Here is a 20020-nt window from a genome sequence, read left to right on the forward strand (position 1 = left end):
TGTGGAAAAGGACATGGAAGATATAGAATGTAGGGAAATAGATGGTGACATCTTGATAAATGTCCATATTACAGAGGAGGATGTCTTGAAACGCAAAAAAGTGGATAAATCCCCAGGACCTGATCAGGTGTACCCTAGAACTCTGTGGGAAGCTAAGGAAGTGATTGCTGGGCCTCTTACTGAGATATTTGTAGCATCGATAGTCACAGGTGAGGTGCCGGAAGACTGGAGGCTGGCTAACATGGTGCCACTGTTTAAGAGAGGTGGTAAGGACAAGCCAGGGAATTATAGACTAGTGAGCCTGATGTTGGTGGTGGGCAAGTTGTTGGAGGGAATCCTGAGTTACAGGATGTACAAGTACTTGGAAAGGCAAGGACTGATTCAGGATAGTTTGCAAATGACACCAAAATTGGATGTGTAGTGGACAGCAAAGAAGGTTACCTCAGATTACAACGGGATCTTGATCAGATGGGTCAATGGGCTGAAGAGTGGCAGATAAAGTTTAATTTGGATAAAAAATGCATTTTGGGAAATCAAATCTTATCAGGACTTATACACTTAATGATTAGGTCCTAGGGAGTGTTGCTGAACAAAGAGACCTTGGAGTACAAGTTCATAGCTCCTTGAAAGTAGAGTCGCAGGTAGATAGGATAGTGAAGAAGATGTTTGGTACACTTTCCTTTTATTGGTCAGAGTATTGAGCATAGGAGTTGGGAGGTCATGTTGCGGCTGTACAGGTCATTGGTTAGGCCACTTTTGGAATATTGCGTGCAATTCTAGTCTCCTTCCTATCAGAAGGATGTTGTGAAACGTGAAAGGGATCAGAAAAGATTTACAAGGATGTTGCCAGGGTTGGAGGATTTGAGCTATACAGAGAGGCTGAACAGTCTGGGGCTGTTTTCCCAGGAGCGCGAAGGCTAAGGGGTGATCTCATAGATGTCTTTAAAATCATGATGGGCATGGATAGGATAAATAGACAAAGTCTCTTCCCTGGGGTGGGGGAGTCCAGAACTAGAGGCCACAGGTTTAGAGTGAGAGGGTAAAGATATAAAAGGGACCTAAGGGACAACCTTTTCACTCAGACGGTGGTATATGTATGGAAACAACTGCCAGAGGAAGTGGTGGAGGTTGGTACAATTGCAACATTTAAAAGGCATCTGTGTGGGTATATGAATAGGAAAGGTTTAGAGGGATATGGGCCGGGTACTGGCAAATGGGACTAGATTGTGTTGGGATATCTAGTCGGCCTGGATTAGTTGGACCGAAGGGTCTGATTTGTGCTGTACATCTCTATGACTCTATGACATGCAACTCCGGCAGCCCAGAAGGAAAAACATCAAGAGAACGCAGAGTGTAGCAGAGAGAGATGTACTGCAGACCCAGCAATAACTGCTACTGAAACTAATAAAATAAAAATCCTGGTTCTGTGGAAGATTGACCATAACCATCCAAGCTGCTCCTATTGTCCCAACCTTTTTATAAAAAAGCCCAAGATCCCTCAAGCTGTTTACTTTACGAGTTTTCAATTGACATATCAATACCTGTGTCCTTAAACATTTGTTTGAAGAAAATTATGACAAAACTGACCACTTAAGGCCATTGTATCGTCACAGTCACCAAGGGCAGTTTGGCGCCACTGAAGAGGAGTTTAAAGACATCATTGGAGAAAATGGAATATGGGAGACAAACAAGAAAATGACCAAACTTCACATCAGAAGAATTGCCATTTGTTATACTAAAGGATAGATTCTGTATAGGGGGCTAGGTGAGGACTCAAGAATGGTTGGATAGCTCTGTGCTCAGGAACTCAGGATTAATAGGTAGCTAAGTATTGGAGTCAAGAACCTGAAATTCAGGGCATCTGAGCAAGTGGAAGGGTTGCTGGCACTATGGTGTGGAAGCTGTGTGAAACTCACGGTTTACATTACATTACATTACAGTGTGGAAACAGGCCCTTCGGCCCAACAAGTCCACACCGACCCGCCGAAGCGTAACCCACCCATACCCTTACATTTACCCCTTACCTAACACTACGGGCAATTTAGCATGGCCAATTCACCTAACCTGCATATCTTTGGACTGTGGGAGGAAACCCGAGCACCCGGAGGAAACCCACGCAGACACGGGGAGAACGTGCAAACTCCACACAGTCAGTCGCCTGAGGTGGGAATTGAACCCGGGTCTCTGGCGCTGTGAGGCAGCAGTGCTAACCACTGTGCCACCGTGCCGCCCACTAAGCGTGCCGCCCACTATGGTTCTGTAAGCATTAATAGTTCAGTGCAGCTGAATGGTGTGGGTGTGGTCGGAACACAGTTGAGTCGGAAAGCTCTCAAACAGTATTTGCTTGAGCAAGATTGGAACTCTGGGAGAATCCTCAGGCAGCACTGGCTCATTTTTTGAGTCTAGCTGCTGCAGAAGATCTACAGATATACTCATGAGTGCTGGAGTCCAAGGGAGTAGAGACTCAGGAAAGGAGGGAGATCATCTAGAACGTTGAGGCAATCCATGATGGATTAGTTCTTGTGGGAGAGAGGAAGGAAGGAAATTTGAAGAAGTGTAATTTTTTGTGAAGTTTTCTGAGAATTAATGACCGATTGTTTCATTAATGTCAGGTGGAATTGCTGAGAAATTCGCAATATCTGTCTTGATCATATTTGCATTTTGATGTGCACTGTGGGGTCTTTGATCATACCCATTTTTACAACATTAATTCTGCATGGTGGAATCCAAGTTGTATATGTTTTGCAAGTTGTATTACTGTTCTAACATTTTAAAATTTATTGGTGTCTGTTCTAATAAGTAGTATCATGACGCTATAGTCTCATCATAAGCCCTCTGGATCTCTGTTTATTTTAAAAATAAAGTTTAATGGTCCCTAGCCAGATTACAAAATAAATATAGCTGTATCTTCTGGGCTTGCAACAATGTGGTGACAAACAATCTGGATGAATCTGAATATACATCATTTTGGGACATGATATTCTGGTGTCCTAGTATCCAGCTTGGACAGTAGATTACACTCAAAGTTCAACACACATGCAGGCTACCTCGAAAGATACAGTTAAAAATCACTCAATACCAGGTTTATTTGGAAGCACTCGCTTCTAAATAAACCTGTTGGACTACAACCTGGTGTTGTGTGATTTTTAACTTTGTCCACCCTAGTCCAACACTGGCACCTCCAAATCCAAAGATACAATTCACTTCCTGAAACAGAAACTTGTTTGGGATTGACTCACAGGCAATAGCATCAGATTCAAAAATAAAAATGACCTGCTGTGAGATTTTCTGTGGGATTTAATAATAAAATCTCTATATTCCTCAGCAATGCTTGCATTAAATGTACATTCATAAACTTTAAACTTAAGGATTATTTAGGAACACAATTTAAAAATAAAACACACAAGTTAAAAGTAACACACACCCAACCAATGTTTGTAATCCAACTACCATATCTCTAGTATCCTCTGCTTGCTTTTTCATTCTTATCTATTAGTGTCTGTTCGAGACTCAATCTGGCATCTTTAAAATCTGGACTCAAAGTCAGTGTTTTCCTGAAGTCTTCCAATGCCTGGTCAAAAAGTCCTATAAAGGAAAAAATAGCAAGTCAGTTTGTTTTTCTTTGACATAATGTCTGAATAATGTTTTTTCACAATTGCTAACTTCTAAGGTTTCCAGCAGTTTTGTCACAGAAAATGTGAAAATTATGTTTATTGAAGACTCTGAATTAAAAATCCTATTGTTAGAAATAAGCATGAAAGGTTAATACACAAGTCTTTTTTTTTAAAAAAAATTGAATGTGGAATGTTACTGACAAAGTATGGCTTTATTCATGGTCTATGTCTAGTCATTCTGAGAAGGGTGCAGTGGATTATTTCCTTGACTTGCTGCAATGGTATTCCCAAATAATTAAGGAATCCCAGGGTTCTCAACACCAAGGGACAATTATATAGCCAAACTAGGCACCATGTGTGCTTTGAAAAGGGGACTCAGAGGTATTATTGAGTGAAAATGGCAAGATGCTACAGAAAGCTTTTGCATACATTTTGCATATGTTAATTTTAATGAATCTCATTTGACTTTTTTTGCAGTGAAATGGCAAGGAACAAACTGCATTTTCAACTCAATATATTTCAAGCAGAAATATCTGTAAACAAAGGCACAATTGCTTTAATCAAAGTGAACTCCATGCCCATTTTAACTCCTTTGCACACAGGGTTAATGACATAACAAACCTCTGCCTAGCCACTAGATGGTAGACTGTACTCTCTCAGGACTGCCAAAAGCAGTTTTAATATACAGAAGCTGACACTGAACATTACTTTTTTTTAATATTGGGCACTGTTGGCTGCATCAACATTTGTTGCTTATCCTCAATTGTCCTTAGGAAGGTCGCAATGTGCTCCTGCCTTAAACCAATACAGTCCATTTGGTCTAGGTAAACCCACAATGCTATTGGGGAGCAAGTTCCAAAATGTTTGATCCAGCAACACTGAAGGAACAGCAATATATTTCCAAGTTAGGATGGTGAGTGGCTCTGAGGGCAACTTGCAGATGGGGGTGTTCCCATGTATCTGCTGCCCTTGTCCTTCTAGAAGCCAGTGAGCCTGGTTTGGAAGGTAATATCTAAACAGCCATGGTGAATTTCTACAATACATTTTATAGATGGTACATGCTGGTGCTACTGAGCCGGATGGAAGGAGTGAATGTTTGTGGATGTGTTGTCAATCAAGCACGCAATTTTGAACTAAATGGTGTCAGGTTTCTTGAGGTGAGTTACTCACTGCAGGAACCTTAATCTCTGACTTTATAAGACCTGTTCAGTTTCTAATCAATGGTAATGCCCACAATGTTGATAGTAGAGATTCAGTGTTGGCAATGCTGCTAAATATCAAGGAGTAATGTTATATTCTCATTACCTAGCATTCATGTGGCATGAGTTTTACTTTCCACTTGTCACCCAAGTTTAGATATTGACTATGTTTGCTGCAATTAGACATTGATTGAGGAGTCGTGAATGGTGCTGAACATGGGTAATCATCAATGCACATTCCTACTTCTGACCTTATGATGGAGGGAAGGTCATTGATGAAACAGTTAAAGATAATTGGGCCTAGAACATTATCCTGGGGAGCTCCTGCAGAGACGTAATGGAGTGGAGATGACTGACCTCCAACAACCACAACCATCTTCTTATGGGCCAGGTATGACTCCAACCAACGGAGAGCATTCCTATTGAATCACAATGCCTTGTGTTTTGCTCAGTCCCCTTGATGTCACACTCTGGTAAATGTGGCTTTGATATAAGGGCAGTCACTCTCACCCCTCACCTCTGGAATTCAGCTCTTTGCAGCCTTGGTTTGAACATGGACCAATCCAGTAAGGAGCTGGCTGGCTCTGGCAGAACCCAAACTGGGCGTCATTGAGCAGGTGCTGCTTGATAACCCTGTTGATAACACCTTCCGTCACTTTATTGATGATCAAGAGTAGACTGATAGGGTAATCCAGTAATTAGCCAGACTGGATTTTTGCGTAACGGACATACTTGGGCAATTTTTCACATCATCAGGTAGATGTCAGCATTGGTAATCATGTTCGGAGAGCTTGGCTAGGGGAGCGGCAAGTCTTTGACCGTAAGTCTTCAGTACTGTTGTCGGAATGTTGTTAGGACCCATAGTCCTTGCAATATCCTGTAAGAGTGAAACAAATTGGCTGAATACTGAGATGTGTGATGTTGGGGACCTCCAGAGGAAGAGGCTGACGTGGATCACCCACTTGGCAGTTCTGGCTGAAGGCTGCGACTACTACTCCAGCTTTCTATTTTGCAATAATTTGCTGGGCTTCCCCATCTTTGGGAGGAGGAGACTTTACAAATATCTCCAGTGAGTTGTTTCATTATCCAACAGCTTTCACGATCGTATGTGGCAGTACTGCAGAGTTTGGATTTGATCCATTTGTTGTGAATTTGCTTAGTTATGTGTATCACTTGCTACTTTTGCAGTTTGGCATACACACAGTCCTGTTTGATAGCTTCACCAGATTGACATCATCATTTTGGGTATTCCTTTTGCTACTCCTGGGTCCACTTCTGCGGTCTTCATTAAAACAGGGTTGATCCCCTGACTTGATGGTAATGATTGAGTGGGAATATACCAGGCCATGAGGTTTCAGATTCTATTGGAGCACAATCTGTTGCTGCTGCTGATAGACGCAGTGCCTCACGGATACACAGTCTTTAATTGCTAGACCTGTTCAAAATTTCCCATTAAGAAGATAGTAGTGCCACATAACACAGTGGAAAGTAACATTAACGTGAGGACAGAACGTTGCAGCTCCACAAAAACAATGCAGTGGTCACTCCCAACAAATATTAACTGTTTCAATCAAATGAAGCACCAAAGTTGTAGTATTGTAGTATTTGTAGATCTTAGCTGCTCAATAAGGAACAAGACATCAGGAATAATAGCATAGGACATAATCAAAGTTGAAGGGAAAAAAACAGTAAATCAGGAAATGCCAGTTTGGAACCTCCCAGTTTAATAAAAGAGAAACAAGTGAAAATAAATGTGGACAGAGAAGTGAGCTACAAAATGCAAGATCGTGTAAATGATATCAGCACACTGGAAATGTAGGAAGGAAGAGAACATTCAGGACAATATGTTTAGATTGTAAAGGAATGGAACACATATTCAGAGGAGTTCGGATTTTTAGAAAATTAACAAATTAGAGAAAACATATTGTGAAAGGTTGGAGGGTAGAATTGGATGAACAATTGCTTATGAAACCATTTTTTTAGCTTTGATCTGTTCAGAATTAGAAGATGTAGGAAGATTCCTCCCAAAATATGGGACCAAGTGTTGAGTTTTAGGTGACCAGGCCTTGGAAGAATTCAGAGCTGTCAAAAGGAAACAAGAATTTGGAAAAATGAGAGGTCATAACATTCTGGAGGCAGGTCCAGTGAAGAGACATAGAAGTTAGAGTTAGCAATTGAAAAATTCAGAATTTTACACAAATGTGAGTTGAAAGTTAGGCCATTTGGATCCCTGGGCCAACATCCAACATTCCATAAAATCAGGGTGGAATTGTTTGTGCTTTGAATTCTACATTCCCATTTACCTCAGATTTTGATTGTCTTGTCTAACAGGAATGCATCTTCCTTAAAATATTCAATGACTTCACCTCTGTTGCCCTCTGAGGCCGAGTTCCAAAGTCTCTCAACCCTCGATGGGAAAACAATTCTTTGATCTCTCTTCTAAAAGGACAACTTTGAGTCTTTAAAAAATGACCCCTTTTGTCAAATCTACTCTGGATTTGATAAACTTCAAACAAATCACTTCACACTTTGCTGAACTCCAGTGAAAATGACCTCAGTCTCTCCAACATTTCATCAGAAAACAAACCGCTTATTCCAATTCCATACACCCCCAAAAATCATCTCCAACACATTTACATCCTCCCATAAATAAGATGTGATTGCACTATTGCTCTGATGCATAATCCCCTTACTTTTGTACTCCATTCCCCTTGCAATAAACTATAGCGTTCCATTAACCTTTTTTAGTTACTTGCTGTACTTAGATACCTCTGCACCTTGCAATCCTACTCAGCTTGCTGTTGATATTAGGTGCCATGATGGGACGACTTGTCAGACGTTTTGGGTAAAAGTACACGTGATAGTAAATTTCTATTCTTCTAACTTTTTTGCCAAAGCGAACAACTGATTAATTAAAAATAAGGACAGAGCAATTAAAAGTAAGAAATGGTACATTTTTCAATGTCTTCACCCTTCTCTGATCAAGTTATGATCTAGAATGGAAAAGATAAGATAGGAAACACCTTGTTTCTGAATAGATCTCCTAATTTTGGATCAAATTGTTGCATAGGCTGTCTGGAGTCCTCATTCACGTTTTTCTGGTCTACACTCTAACATTCACACTCCATCCACTGACTAATTGACCTTACCAGTTTCCACATCTCAACAATTTACTGTGATTTCCATTGGGTATACTTATGCATAAAACAAGATAAGGATACTTGGACTCCCAGGACCGGAGGTGATCTACTGGTTACATCAAATCATTTTTGCTGAGACTTCCCTGGCAATAATTCAAACACCACTCTGCAAATAATACGACCAGTAAAACTACCTAGAAGATTAATGCCAGTATCTTCGACTATTCCTGGAGATCTCTGGATTTCTTCTGAATTTGAACATTTCTTTAAAAATGAGCTGAATTATGTTCATATTCATGACTTCTAAGTCTCGAACTGAGGTGTGAATGTTTTATTTTAGTTGTAACTTTTTCTTGTCTGTCCCTCTTTAAAGTTTCTCTGAAGTAACCACTTAGCTCAAGTGACTTGGTTAAAATGGAAGAGCCACTGGATGTCATCAGTGTTGTTCTCTGCTCCTTTTGAACCCTGTGTATTAAGCTCAAGGTTCAATGAAATGATGCTGTTTCAGCTGGTGATGGGTCTAGGATATTGGTGACTGAAGAGGCAGTCACTATTTTAACAATACAACCATGGGTTGGAATTGAAAGTTTCAGATAAATAGGATGTTTATTTAGAAATTTCTTGGAAAAAAACATTACAAAGGTTCATTCTTTGCAGAAATAAGAGTTGGTATTAATGAGTTCATGTGATCAACTGGAGGTGCTTTCTGGGGCATCCATACAAAAAGGCTCTGAATGACATTTGGTCAGAACCAATGCAATTACAGCACAGGGCACAGGTGGAAGGCAAAACCATCTTTTCCAATGTCAACAAAACTCAAAATTGCTGGAAAAGCTCAGTAGGTCTGGTAGCATCTGTAGAGAGAAGTCAGAGTTAACGTATCAGATCCAGTGACCTATCCCCCATGTGATCACATGTACCGTGAAATGGAAGTTAAATTTTAAAACAGTCGATGTCAAAAATATATGATTAACAATCTAATCTAACAATTAGTTTCAATACTTTACTGGGGAAACACTGTAAACGTGAAATGTTACCTAGTCTGTAACGTATCAATCCTCGATTATAATAAGGAACTTCAAAATCTTCTTTGGTTTGAATTGCTAATGTGTAATCATCCATAGCTTCGTAAAAATCTACTCTTAAGTACTTGATTTGTCCTCTGTTGTTGTATGCATTAGCCAGGTCGTTGGCACAGCATTTACTGAACAAGAGAAACAGCAATATTAGTTAGTAAGACAACTTTACTAGCATCAATCTTAAATGTTGTGTTGTAATTTTCTGACTATTAAATGGTTGGAAAATCATGCCATATGCAGCCAAACTTCAAGTGAGCCAACTCAGAAACGTATCACCTTGTCTCTGGATCAAATGCATTGTGTGCCTTCTTATGAGGTAGACCTAGGTAGAATTTAAGAAACTGAATCCTAGTGATTGGAATTAGGAAACGTCTAATCATCTTTTGTTCAGATAGAGACTGAAAGCAGAAGTTAAATGTGATTCTTAGTGGTTTATTCATTTAAAAAAAAATCAGTTTGCTCAATGAATATTCAACAGAACTTCAAGATGAACAACTGTTTGTTTGGGAAATATTGTTTTACATTACAAAGGAGGCCTTTTAGTCTATTGTGACTGAGTCTATTATCAAGCACCTATCTACTCTAGTCCCATTTTCCACCACTGGGCCCATCGTCCAGCAGATATTTTTAATGATCAGAGATGTGTTATACATTCCACTTGTTCAGGTGGGACTTCTGGCTCAGAGGTAGGAACACTACTGCTGCAACATATGATCCTCTAAATACTACTTAAATCCAGATTTGGACTACTCGCTGAGTGGAAACATTTTTCATTAAATCCTTTCTTACTCTCCTGCCTTTTACCTTAAATCTATGCCCCTCCCCCAGTTATTAGTCGCTCTACCAAGGGGAAAATAATTTCTTCCTAAATCTGTCCCTTGTAATTTCTCACAGTTCAATCATGTCTCCCTCAGCCTCCATTTTGACAGAGTGGCGAGGAGAGAAGGAGGAGTGAAGCGAGGGCTGCTGGGAAGGTTAGGGCTTAATTTATGTTTGGGCAGTGGCTAAACCCGAGATACTACACAGCCCCCCCTCCTCTAATTGGAAGAAAAAACTCTGTAAGGTAAGGCTTTTATTTCTTTTTTTCTTTATCTTTCTTTTCCATATCGTTAAGTGCATTGTTTGGGTTTAGTTAGTTCATACAAAGCTAGGCTTAAAATGGCAGGGGACCTCAGACTCTTGCTTGATGTGGGAGCTCAGGGACGTGGTTGACGTTCCTGACTCTTACACTTGCAAGAAGTGTGTCCAGCTGCAGCTCTTGTTTGACCACATGGCGGCTCTGGAGCTGCGGATGGACTCACTGTGGAACAGGTAAAAAAAAGGACTGCAGATGCTGGAAACCAGAGTCTAGATTAGAGTGGTGCTGGAAAAGCACAGCAGGTCAGGCAGCGCCGACGAGCAGGAAAATGTGGAGCATCCGCGATGCTGAGGAGGTCGTGGATAGCACATTTAGTAAACTGGTCAAACCCCAGGTTAGAGTTGCTGAGGGAGACAGTGAATGGGTGACCAAAACACAGAAAAAGAATAGGAAGGCAGTGCAGGTGTCCCCTGCAGTCATCTCCCTCCAAAACAGGTATACCATTTTGGATACTGTTGGGGAAGATGGCTCACCAGGGAAGGGCAGCAGTTGCCAGGATCATGGCACCGTGGCGGGCACTGCTGTTCAGAAGGGCGGGAAAAAGACTCGTAGGGCCCTAGTCATAGGGGATTCTATTGTGAGGGGAGTAAATAGGCGGTTCTGTGGCAGAAAATGGTACTCCCAGATGGTATGTTGCCTCCCAGGTGCTCGGGTCAGGGATGTCACCGATTGGCTGCAGAGCATTCTAAAAGGGAAGGGTGAACAGCCAGTTGTCTTGGTGCATATAGGCACCAACGATATAACTAGAAAATGAGATGAGGTCCTGAAATAAGAATTCAGAGAGCTAGGAGAGAAGTTAAAGAGGAGGACCTCAAAGGTATTGATCTTGGGATTACTACCAGTGCCACGTGCTAGCCAGCGTAGAAATGAAAAAATAGGCAGGATTAACACGTGGCTGGAGAGATGGTGCAGGAGGGAGGGGTTCAGAGTTGTTGGACATTGGGACCGGTTCTGGGGAAGGTGGGACTATTACAAAAGGGACGGTCTACATCTGAACCACACTGGAACCAATGTCCTTGGGGGGGTTTTTGCTACTGCTGTTGGGGAGGTTTTAAACTAATGTGGCAGGGGACTGGGAACCAGAAGAGAAAACAAGTAGGCAGCGAGGTGGAGACTGGAGGCTGTAAGAATCATGACGATAGCGTTAATAAAGGGAAGACTGGGCAGAGAGCAGGTGAGCGCAAAAGAATTGGTGGCCTGAAATGCATCTACTTTAATGCAAGGAGTATAGTGTGTAAGGCAGATGAACTTAGGGCTTGAATTGGTGCCTGGGAGTATGACGTTATTGCAATCACAGAGACTTGGTTGAAGGAAGGGCATGATGATTGGCAACTAAATGTTCCAGGATTTGGACGCATCAGACAGGACAGGGAGGGAAGTAAAAGGGGGGGGTGGAGTTGCATTGCTGGTCAGGGACGATATCACGGCTGTGCTAATGGAGGACACTATGGAGGACTTGAGTAGTGAGGCATTATGGGTGGAGCTGAGAAATAAGAAGGGTGCAGTTACATTGTTGGGGCTGTATCACAGGCCTCCCAATAGTGAGCATGAGGTAGAAGAACAAATAGGTAAACAGATTATGGAAAGATGTAGAGGCAATAGGGTAGTGGTGATGGGAGATTTTAATTTTCCCAACATTGACTGGGATACACTTAGCATAAGAGGTCTGGATGGGGTAGAATTTGTAAGAAACGTCCAGGAGAATTTTCTAGAGCAGTATGTCAATAGTCCGACAAGGAAAGCAGCCATATTGGACCTGGTATTGGGGAATGAGCCAGGACAGGTGGTAGAAGTTGTGGTGGGGGATTTCTGTGGGAACAGTGACCACAATTCTGTCAGTTTTAGACTACTCATAGATAAAGATGACAGTGGTCCTAAGGGAAGAGTACTAAACTAGACCAAGGCCAATTATATGAAAATTAGGCAGGAGCTCGGAAATGTGGATATGTGGGAGGCTTTCAAAGATAATGCAGGATAGGCATGTCCCGTTGAAGGCAAAGGATAGGAAGGGCAAGGTTCGTGAACCGTGGATGACAGGAGAAATTGTACGACTCGCCAAGAAGAAAAGGGAACCGTACATAAGGTCAAGGCAGCTAAGAACAGAATGGGCCCTTGAGGAATATCGGAAGAGTAGAACAAGTCTTAAATGAGGAATCAAGCGGGCAAAAAGGGGTTATTAAATAGCTTTAGTGAGTGGAATTAAGGAGAACCCCGAAGCATTTTATTCTTACATAAGAAGCAAGCAGGTAACTAGGGAAAGGATTGATCCACTAAAGGATATGAAGGAAGGCCGAACCTGAGAGAATGGTTCAGATTCTGAATCATTACTTTGCATCAGTGTTCACTGAGGAGAGGAACATGATGAATCTTGAGATTAAAGGTAGAAATTTGGATTATTCTGGATCACATTGACATAAGTAGGGAAGATGTGTTGGGTAGGCTAGAGGTTATTAAGGTGGACAAATACCCAGGACCAGATGGGATCTATCCCAGGTTGCTGAGGGAGGTGAGAAAGGAAATAGCTGGGGCCATGACAGATATCTTTGTGGCATCCTTAAATACAGGTGAGGTGCCAGAGGACTGGAAGGTTGCTCATGTTGTCCCCCTGTACAAGTAGGGATATTCTGGGTAACTACAGATCAGTGAGATTGATGTCGGTGGTGGGAAAGTTGTTGGAGAGGGTACTGAGGGATAGGAACTATTTATATTTAGAAAAAAATGGGCTTATCAGTGATAGGCAACATGGTTTTGTGCGGGGAAGATCGTGCCTACCCAAATTAATAGAGTTCTTTGAGGAAGTGACCAAGTTGATAGATGAAGAAAGGGCTGTTGATGTCATATACATGGACTTTAGTAAGGCATTTGATAAGGTTCCCCATGGTAAACTAATGGAGAAAGTGAAGTCACATGGTGTGTGGGTGTTCTAGCTAGGTGGATAGAAAGCTGGTTGAGCAACAGGAGACAGAAAGTAGTAGTTGAAGGGAGTTTCTCAAAATGGAGAAAGGTAACCAGTGGTGTTCCATAGGGGTCAGTGTTGGGGCCACTGTTGTTTGTAATATCAGTGAGTATTACACTGTTGGTATGATCAGCAAGTTTGCAGATGACACGACGATTGGTGGAGTAGCAGAAAGCATAAGTAACTGTCAAAGAATACAGGAGGATATAGATAAACTGGAGGTTGGGCGGAAAAGTGGCAGATGGATTTCAATCCAGACAAATGTGAGGTGATGCATTTAGGCAAGACTAATTCTAGAGCATATTATACAATAAACACAAGAGCCTTGGGAAAAGTTGATGGGCAGAGAGATCTGGGAGTGCAGGTCCATTGTACCCTGAAGGTTGCTGCACAGGTGGATAGAGTGGTCAAGAAGGCATATGGTATGCTTGCCTTCATTGGACGGGGTATTGAGTATAAGAGCTGGCAAGTCATGTTAAAATTATACAAGACATTGGTTCAGCTGCATCTAGAATACTGTGTACAGTTCTGGTCGCCACATTACCGAAAGGATGTGGACGCTTTGGAGAGAGTGCAGAGAAGGTTTACGAGGATGTTGCCTGGTATGGAAGGTGCTAGGCTATGAGGAGAGATTGAATAGGTTAGGTTTATTTTCATTAGAAAAAAGGAGATTGAGGGGGAACCTGATTGAGGTTTACAAAATCATGAAGGGTATAGACAGGGTGGATAGAGACAAGCTTTTTCCCAGGGTGAAGGATTCAATAACGAGAGGTCATGCTTTCAAGGTGAGAGGTGGAAAATTTAAGAGGGATACAGGCGGCAAGTACTTCATACAGAGGGTGGTGGGCGTTTGGAACGCGTTGCCAGCAGAGGTGGTAGAGGCAGGCACGGTAGATTCATTTAAGATGCGTCTGGACAGATGCACGAGTAGGTGAGGAGCAGAGGGATACAGATGCTTAGGAATTCTCCAACAGGTTTAGACAGTAGATTTGGATCGGCTCAGGCTTGAAGGGCCGAAGGGCCTGTTCCTGGGCTGTAAATTTTCTTTGTTCTTTGTTTTCTTTGTTCTACGCTGCTCTAACGAAAACAACCCATAACTAATCTCACTTCTTGGCTGAAATACTCCAGCCCAGGCATGTTCCAAATGAATCTCCTCTCCACCCTCCACAGTGCAATCGCATCCTTCCTCTGGTATGATTGTTAGGTTCTTTCCCTGAGGTTTCACACACAAGATGCAATTTGCACACACCAACTACTGCAAACAGTTAAAGTTTATTAAAGCCTGTACAAGCTCAGTGACCCCCTTTGACCCTCTTCGCAGGTGTGCAAAGTCGAGTCAAAGTGAGGCCCTGAACAAAGAAAACAGATCCCCTTTATACAGTTCAGTTGGGTCATGCTCACAGATACTCTGACCACTCCCTCACAGTCACTTAAGACAGCCCCCAGCCACTCCCTAACAGTCACATTACCCTAGGTATAATGCTTGGATGAGATCATCCTCAGAGATATTGTAAATGTAAATGCCCTATTCCTGGGGAATCGTTATGCAAACGATTTCCTGACTCAGTGATTCCCGAAGACAATGCAGGTGTGACATACCAAGCTCCTGGTGATGGCTATGACTGCACTTCTGAATGGAAGAGATTGAATGATTGACAGTTTAATTTGATAATAGTAGGGGGAGTAGTAGCAAATGACTGTCTAAATGGAGTGAGGGTCATCCGCATTCCTGCATGAATGTCATCCCCATCCACTTCCAGAATGTTCAGTCAGTGCAGTTTAACCCTTTAATATTACATTAATATCCAGAGAGAAAGAGTCCCATTTAATCTTTTAACATTACATGATTACCAGAACAGCACACCTTGCTCCAGCTGTGACCTAACCAATGTCTTCTACAGCTCCACCATAACCTTCCAGCCTTTATTAGTCAAGGGCATTGAATATAAGTATCCCAGCTGATTTCTTATCTACCTTTATAGACCTGCCCTGCTGCCTTCAAGGATGTATGTACGTGCACCACAAAGGCTCTCTGTATCTTCTAGGATACTACCACTCCTCATCATGTACACCTCTTGTTAATTTTCTCAAGTCACTCTCTTTTCAGAATTAAATTCCATTTTTCATTATTAAGCATATCTGACAAACCCATCTATGTTGTCCCATAGTCTAAGGCATTCCTCCCTTGCATTTACCACATCACCAATTTTTGGCGTCATGTGTGAACTTGCTGAACCAACCCCTACATTCATGTTGAATTATTAATGTGCACTACAAACATTAAGGGACGTGGAACAGAATGCTGCAGTGTGCTACTAGACACTGGTTTCCAGTCGCAAAGATAAACTTTGACCATTACCCTCTCCCATGACATCTTGGTAAAATATTTAACAAAGTCCATGTAGACTGCATTCACTGCACTATCCACCCATGTAATCATCTCCTTAAATTCCATCATCAAACCTGCGAGATATTATCGCCCCTTATAGAGACACACTGACTATGCTTGATCAATCCTTGCCTCTCCACATGGAAATTGTGTCCCTCAGAATATTTTTCCATTCAGTTTAGAAAGTAGAGGAACAAAAATAATGTCAATATATAATTAAAACAGAAAATGCTGGAAACATCGGGCAGTTCTGAGCAGAGAGAATGATATATAACATTTAAAGATCTGTGACGTTTTTGTCAGAACTGGAAAAGATACAGAGAAACCTCGATTATCTAAACGACATGAGCAGGGAGTATTTTGTCAGATAATCAAACGTTCAGTTAATCGAATGCTGGACAACACAGTGTAGCCAAGCATCGGGACCTTGATATCTTGCCAGATAATCTGAAATTCAGATAATCGGATGCCAGATAATTGAGGTTCCTCTGTAAATAGGTACTAAGTTTATAAAAATATGAGGAAGAGATGGAGGAAAATGAGATGTAGGATGGTGCAGGGGAGAACAAAGTGTAAAGTTTAGAACAGGTTGAAGGTAGGGGGAATTAATTGTCAAAAGATGATGTTTTGAGGGAAAATGGACACAGCAATAAACGAAACAAAAGATTGGTCTAGTGAAGGGAACAACTAAATTATTACCAGGCAGTATGCCTGAACAAAATGACAGCAGTGGTTGTGATCTCAATTGTCGATCTTGTTGCTCGATCTAAAATTTTAAAACAACTATTATCAAAAGACAGAGTGTGCTATTTAAAGATGTGCAGATTATGGGCATTTTAGCATCCACCTAATGTCCAGGATTTGCAGGTTAGCTGGATTCTCAATTGCCCATAGTGTCCAAGATGTGCAGGTTAGCTGGATTATCCTTGGGGAAATCCAGGGTAACAGGGATTGGGCAGGGAGGTGGGATGCTCTTCAGACGGTCGGTGTGAACTTGATGGGCTGAATGGCCTGCTTCCACACCGCTGGGACTCTATGATTCTGTTCCTTCTGCTTCTATCCAGCTCTATTACAGCAGGAGACAGAGAGCAGTCAGTGGGTGTGGATTCATGCATTTGAAATGGTCAGAGGCTCATGGACCCATTTGCCTCTGAATGGAGATGTTCAAACTAAAACAATCGGTCCAGCAGCCTTTAGGTCCCTCCAGTGCAGAGGAAATTTAATCATTGGCAGTAAATACAGTATCTGAAATTGAAAGTGATACAAATAACGGCAATTTACTCAGTACATTTACACATTGGCACTGTGGCTCTGTGGTTAGCACTGTTGTCTCAGCACCAGCCTCGGGCGACTGTCTGTGTGGAGTTTGTACATTCTCCCTCTGGCTGCATGGCTTTCCTCCGGGTGCTCCAGTTTCCTCCCACAGTCCAAAGATGTGCAGGTCAGGTGATTTGGCCATGCTAAATTGCCCATATGTTCAGGGATGTGTAGGTTAGGTGCATTCGTTAGGGGAAAAATATAGAGTAGGGGAATGAGTCTGCGTGGGTTATTCTTTGGAGGCTTGGTGTGGATTTGTTGGGCCAAATGGCCTATTTCCAAATTGAAGGGAATCTATGAAAAAAGGCGAACAACATAAAGGGGTGCATTGAGAGAGAATAACCAGGATCACTAATAATGAGTACAGAGGAGTGATTCTATAAAGTAGAAGTCTGGTCTTCAATCTTATGGCGCAGTGGTAGTTTCATTACCCTTGACCAAGAGTGCTGGGTTTAAGATTGACATAATCCAGGACTATGTACTGAGGGACTCACTAATGCTTGGGGCAGCTGCTGACAAGGCGCAGTGGGGAAAGACCACCATCTGAGGTCTTCATGTTGAATTTAAATAGGGGTCCATTCAGTTGTTGAACACCCCTATGCCTCAATGCATGTAAATATAGTCTTGACTGTTTAAGAAATGTCTTTGGTTTGTTTGGAGAGAGTCAAACGCCAATATTTGTTTGCTCCTTGGACATATTACATTGCAGAACTGACCTGTATTTGTGACTGTATATATACAAAGTTTTTTTATGAAGAAAATTGCAGGGTGGCATGGTGGCTCCGTGGTTAGCACAGCTGCCTCAGCGCCAGGGATTTTGGTTTGATTCCAGCCTCAGGCGACTGACTGTGTGGAGTTTGCATATTCTCCCCGTGTCTGAGTAGGTTTCCTATGGGTGCTCCGGTGTCCTCCCACAGTCCAAAGATGTGCAGGTAAGGGTGGATTGGCCGTGCTAAATTACCCCATAGTGTCCAGGGATGTGCAGGTTAGGTGGGTGAAGCATGGGAATAAGTTAGGGACTTGGGTCTGGGTGGGATGCTCTTTGGAGGGTAGGTGTGGACGTATTGGCCTGTTTTCACGCTGTGGGGATTCTATGAAAAAGCCCATCTTTTGAAATAAAAAAAAACAGGTTTAACTTCACCTACTCCAGAGGTCGCTAATAATATCTCTAAATAGGTTATTTGCAGAATACCTAAATCTGAACTGCAGTTTACTAGTTTCACTGAAGTTACAGTTTTGTTCCTTTTACAGCTGTACAGAGGAAGATTCCACGATACAGTAAGTCTCTGTTACCAATCTCCTGTGCCTGAAGGGTTAAGACTCACTCACTCTTTCCATTCACCGTCTGAGCAGTGTAGAATGAACCGGGTATAAAGCTCTTCTGCAGTCCCGAAGTTCTGATTCTGGAACTGGGATTCTGCTTCTCTCAGAGCAGCTCGACAGTCCATAGTCTCCCTTCCTGTAACAGATAGCCTTTCTTCCGGGATTACCTAATACTTTTCTGTTGCTAACTCCGGCTCTGTGCCTTGATTCACTGTAACTCTCTGTTGGTGACCGCATAAAGCAACGCAAGCAAATCTTGTTGTGAAGGCGAGACTGAAGGAGGAAGCGAAACCTTGCATTTTTATTTCAAAATATCGTCATTAATTGATTGTATTTGAAGTGCAGTCTGTACCAATACGAGAGGACCCCCCAGATCCTTTCTGGTTGGTAAATATTAGCAAGGATTTAAGATTTTAATTCCACAAAACACCAAAATAAGAAATGAATTTCCATGTGCATTCTAAACTCAGCGCTGCTAACTGTTAAACTGTTGGTAAACTGCATAAGAAGTTAAGATTTTATTTATATTATTTATATATCGTCTTTTAGGACATCCCGTTTGTAGCAGTAACTTGTTTGCTTTACGCGTGCAGTGTTGGAAATATTTGCGGTTTCTCCAATCCCTAATTAGAGTTAATATCATTGAGTCAAAACAGCTCGAAAATACACCCTTCAAACCAACCAGCCCGTGCAGAACATAAGCCCAAAGTGAACTGCAGTCCCATCTGCCTGCTCCTGACCCATATCCCTTCAAATGAAGAACCTTAAATTACTGCAGTACTTGGGCCATAGGGGTACCACAAGTTGGTTAAGAAGAGAGTTTCCATGGTTTTGACCCAGCGACTGAAGGAGAGGTGATATCATTCCAAGTCACAACCTTGGGGGAACATCAGTACCTGAAAATTCTCAATATGCCAGAGGAAGTGGAAGAGGCTGGTACAATTACAGCATTTAAAAAGTTAAAAATCACGCAACACCAGGTTATATGTGATTTTTAACTTTGTACACCCCAGTCCAACACCGGCATCTCCGAAGCATTTAAAAAGCATGTGAATGGCTATATGAATAGGAAGGGTTTAAAGGGATATGGTCAACGTGCTGGCAAATGGGACTAGATTATGTTGGAATATCTGGTCAGCATGGACGAGTTGAACAGAAGGGTCTGTTTTCGTGCTGTACATCCCTGAGTCTACGACTCTACATCTGCTGCCTTATGGTGGCAGAGGTCACAGGTTTAGAAAATACTAAAGGAACTTTGGTGAATCACTGCAGTGGATCTTGCAGTAATACCTACTGCGTCAGCGCAAGCGAATGTTGAAGGTGGTGGATGAGTGGGCTGCTTTGACCAGGATGGACTCAAGCTTCTTAAGTGTTGTTGGAGTGAAACCCATTTGGGCACATGGAATCTATCACACTCCTGACTTGTTCCTTGCAGGTAACTGCTTTGTAGAACACCTAATGTTCTGTCTGTGGAAGTGACCTGAGCTTTTGGTTGCCTAACACTTCAATGCACTACTGTGTTCCTTGGCCAACATTTCTGACTCAGGCCTAGTGAAGTGCTCCAGTGAGGCTTAGTGCAAGCTGGAAGAACAACTCTGAGGAAGGGTCACCAAACCAGAAACGCTAACTCTTGATTTCTGTTCACAGATGCTGCCAGACCTGCTGAGTTTTTCCAGCAATGTCTGATTTTATTTCTGGAAGAACAGCACATAATTTTCTGCTTGGAGATCCTGCAACCTTCAGAACTCCTATAGAGTTCAATATTTTTAGAGTCTGAACTCTTTCATCCATGCTCTTTTATCCAGTCCCAAAGCCCAGGTCTTGTCATCACAACCAACCTATTTTTACCTATTAATGGTCCCCAG

At 42.1% G+C, this 20020-nt stretch overlaps 1 protein-coding gene across 2 annotated transcripts in view; it reads right to left on the reverse strand.

Moving 5' to 3' along the window:
* Window positions 1–18423, reverse strand: part of ttc32 (tetratricopeptide repeat domain 32) — a 38860-nt gene extending 20437 nt beyond the window's left edge. Inside the window, exons 1-3 of one of the 2 annotated variants that reach the window (XR_006309359.2) lie at window positions 18162–18423; window positions 8991–9157; window positions 3425–3585 (exon numbers count right to left, since the gene is read on the reverse strand). Coding sequence is in view for 1 of the 2 variants with exons in the window: in XM_087977254.1 (XP_087833380.1) it covers window positions 3458–3585; window positions 8991–9157; window positions 18162–18280 (414 nt within the window). In the remaining variant the exon portion in view is untranslated. Of the gene's footprint in view, window positions 1–3279; window positions 3586–8990; window positions 9158–18161 lie in introns of those variants that run through there. The other variant, XM_087977254.1, reaches the window with a different exon arrangement.
* Between the last annotated feature and the right edge of the window lie 1597 nt (window positions 18424–20020).

This window comes from Chiloscyllium plagiosum, unplaced genomic scaffold (genome assembly GCF_037043375.1).
Source record: "Chiloscyllium plagiosum isolate Xiang-an unplaced genomic scaffold, Cpla_swu_hap1 HiC_scaffold_3, whole genome shotgun sequence".
NCBI classification, from domain to species: domain Eukaryota; kingdom Metazoa; phylum Chordata; class Chondrichthyes; order Orectolobiformes; family Hemiscylliidae; genus Chiloscyllium; species Chiloscyllium plagiosum.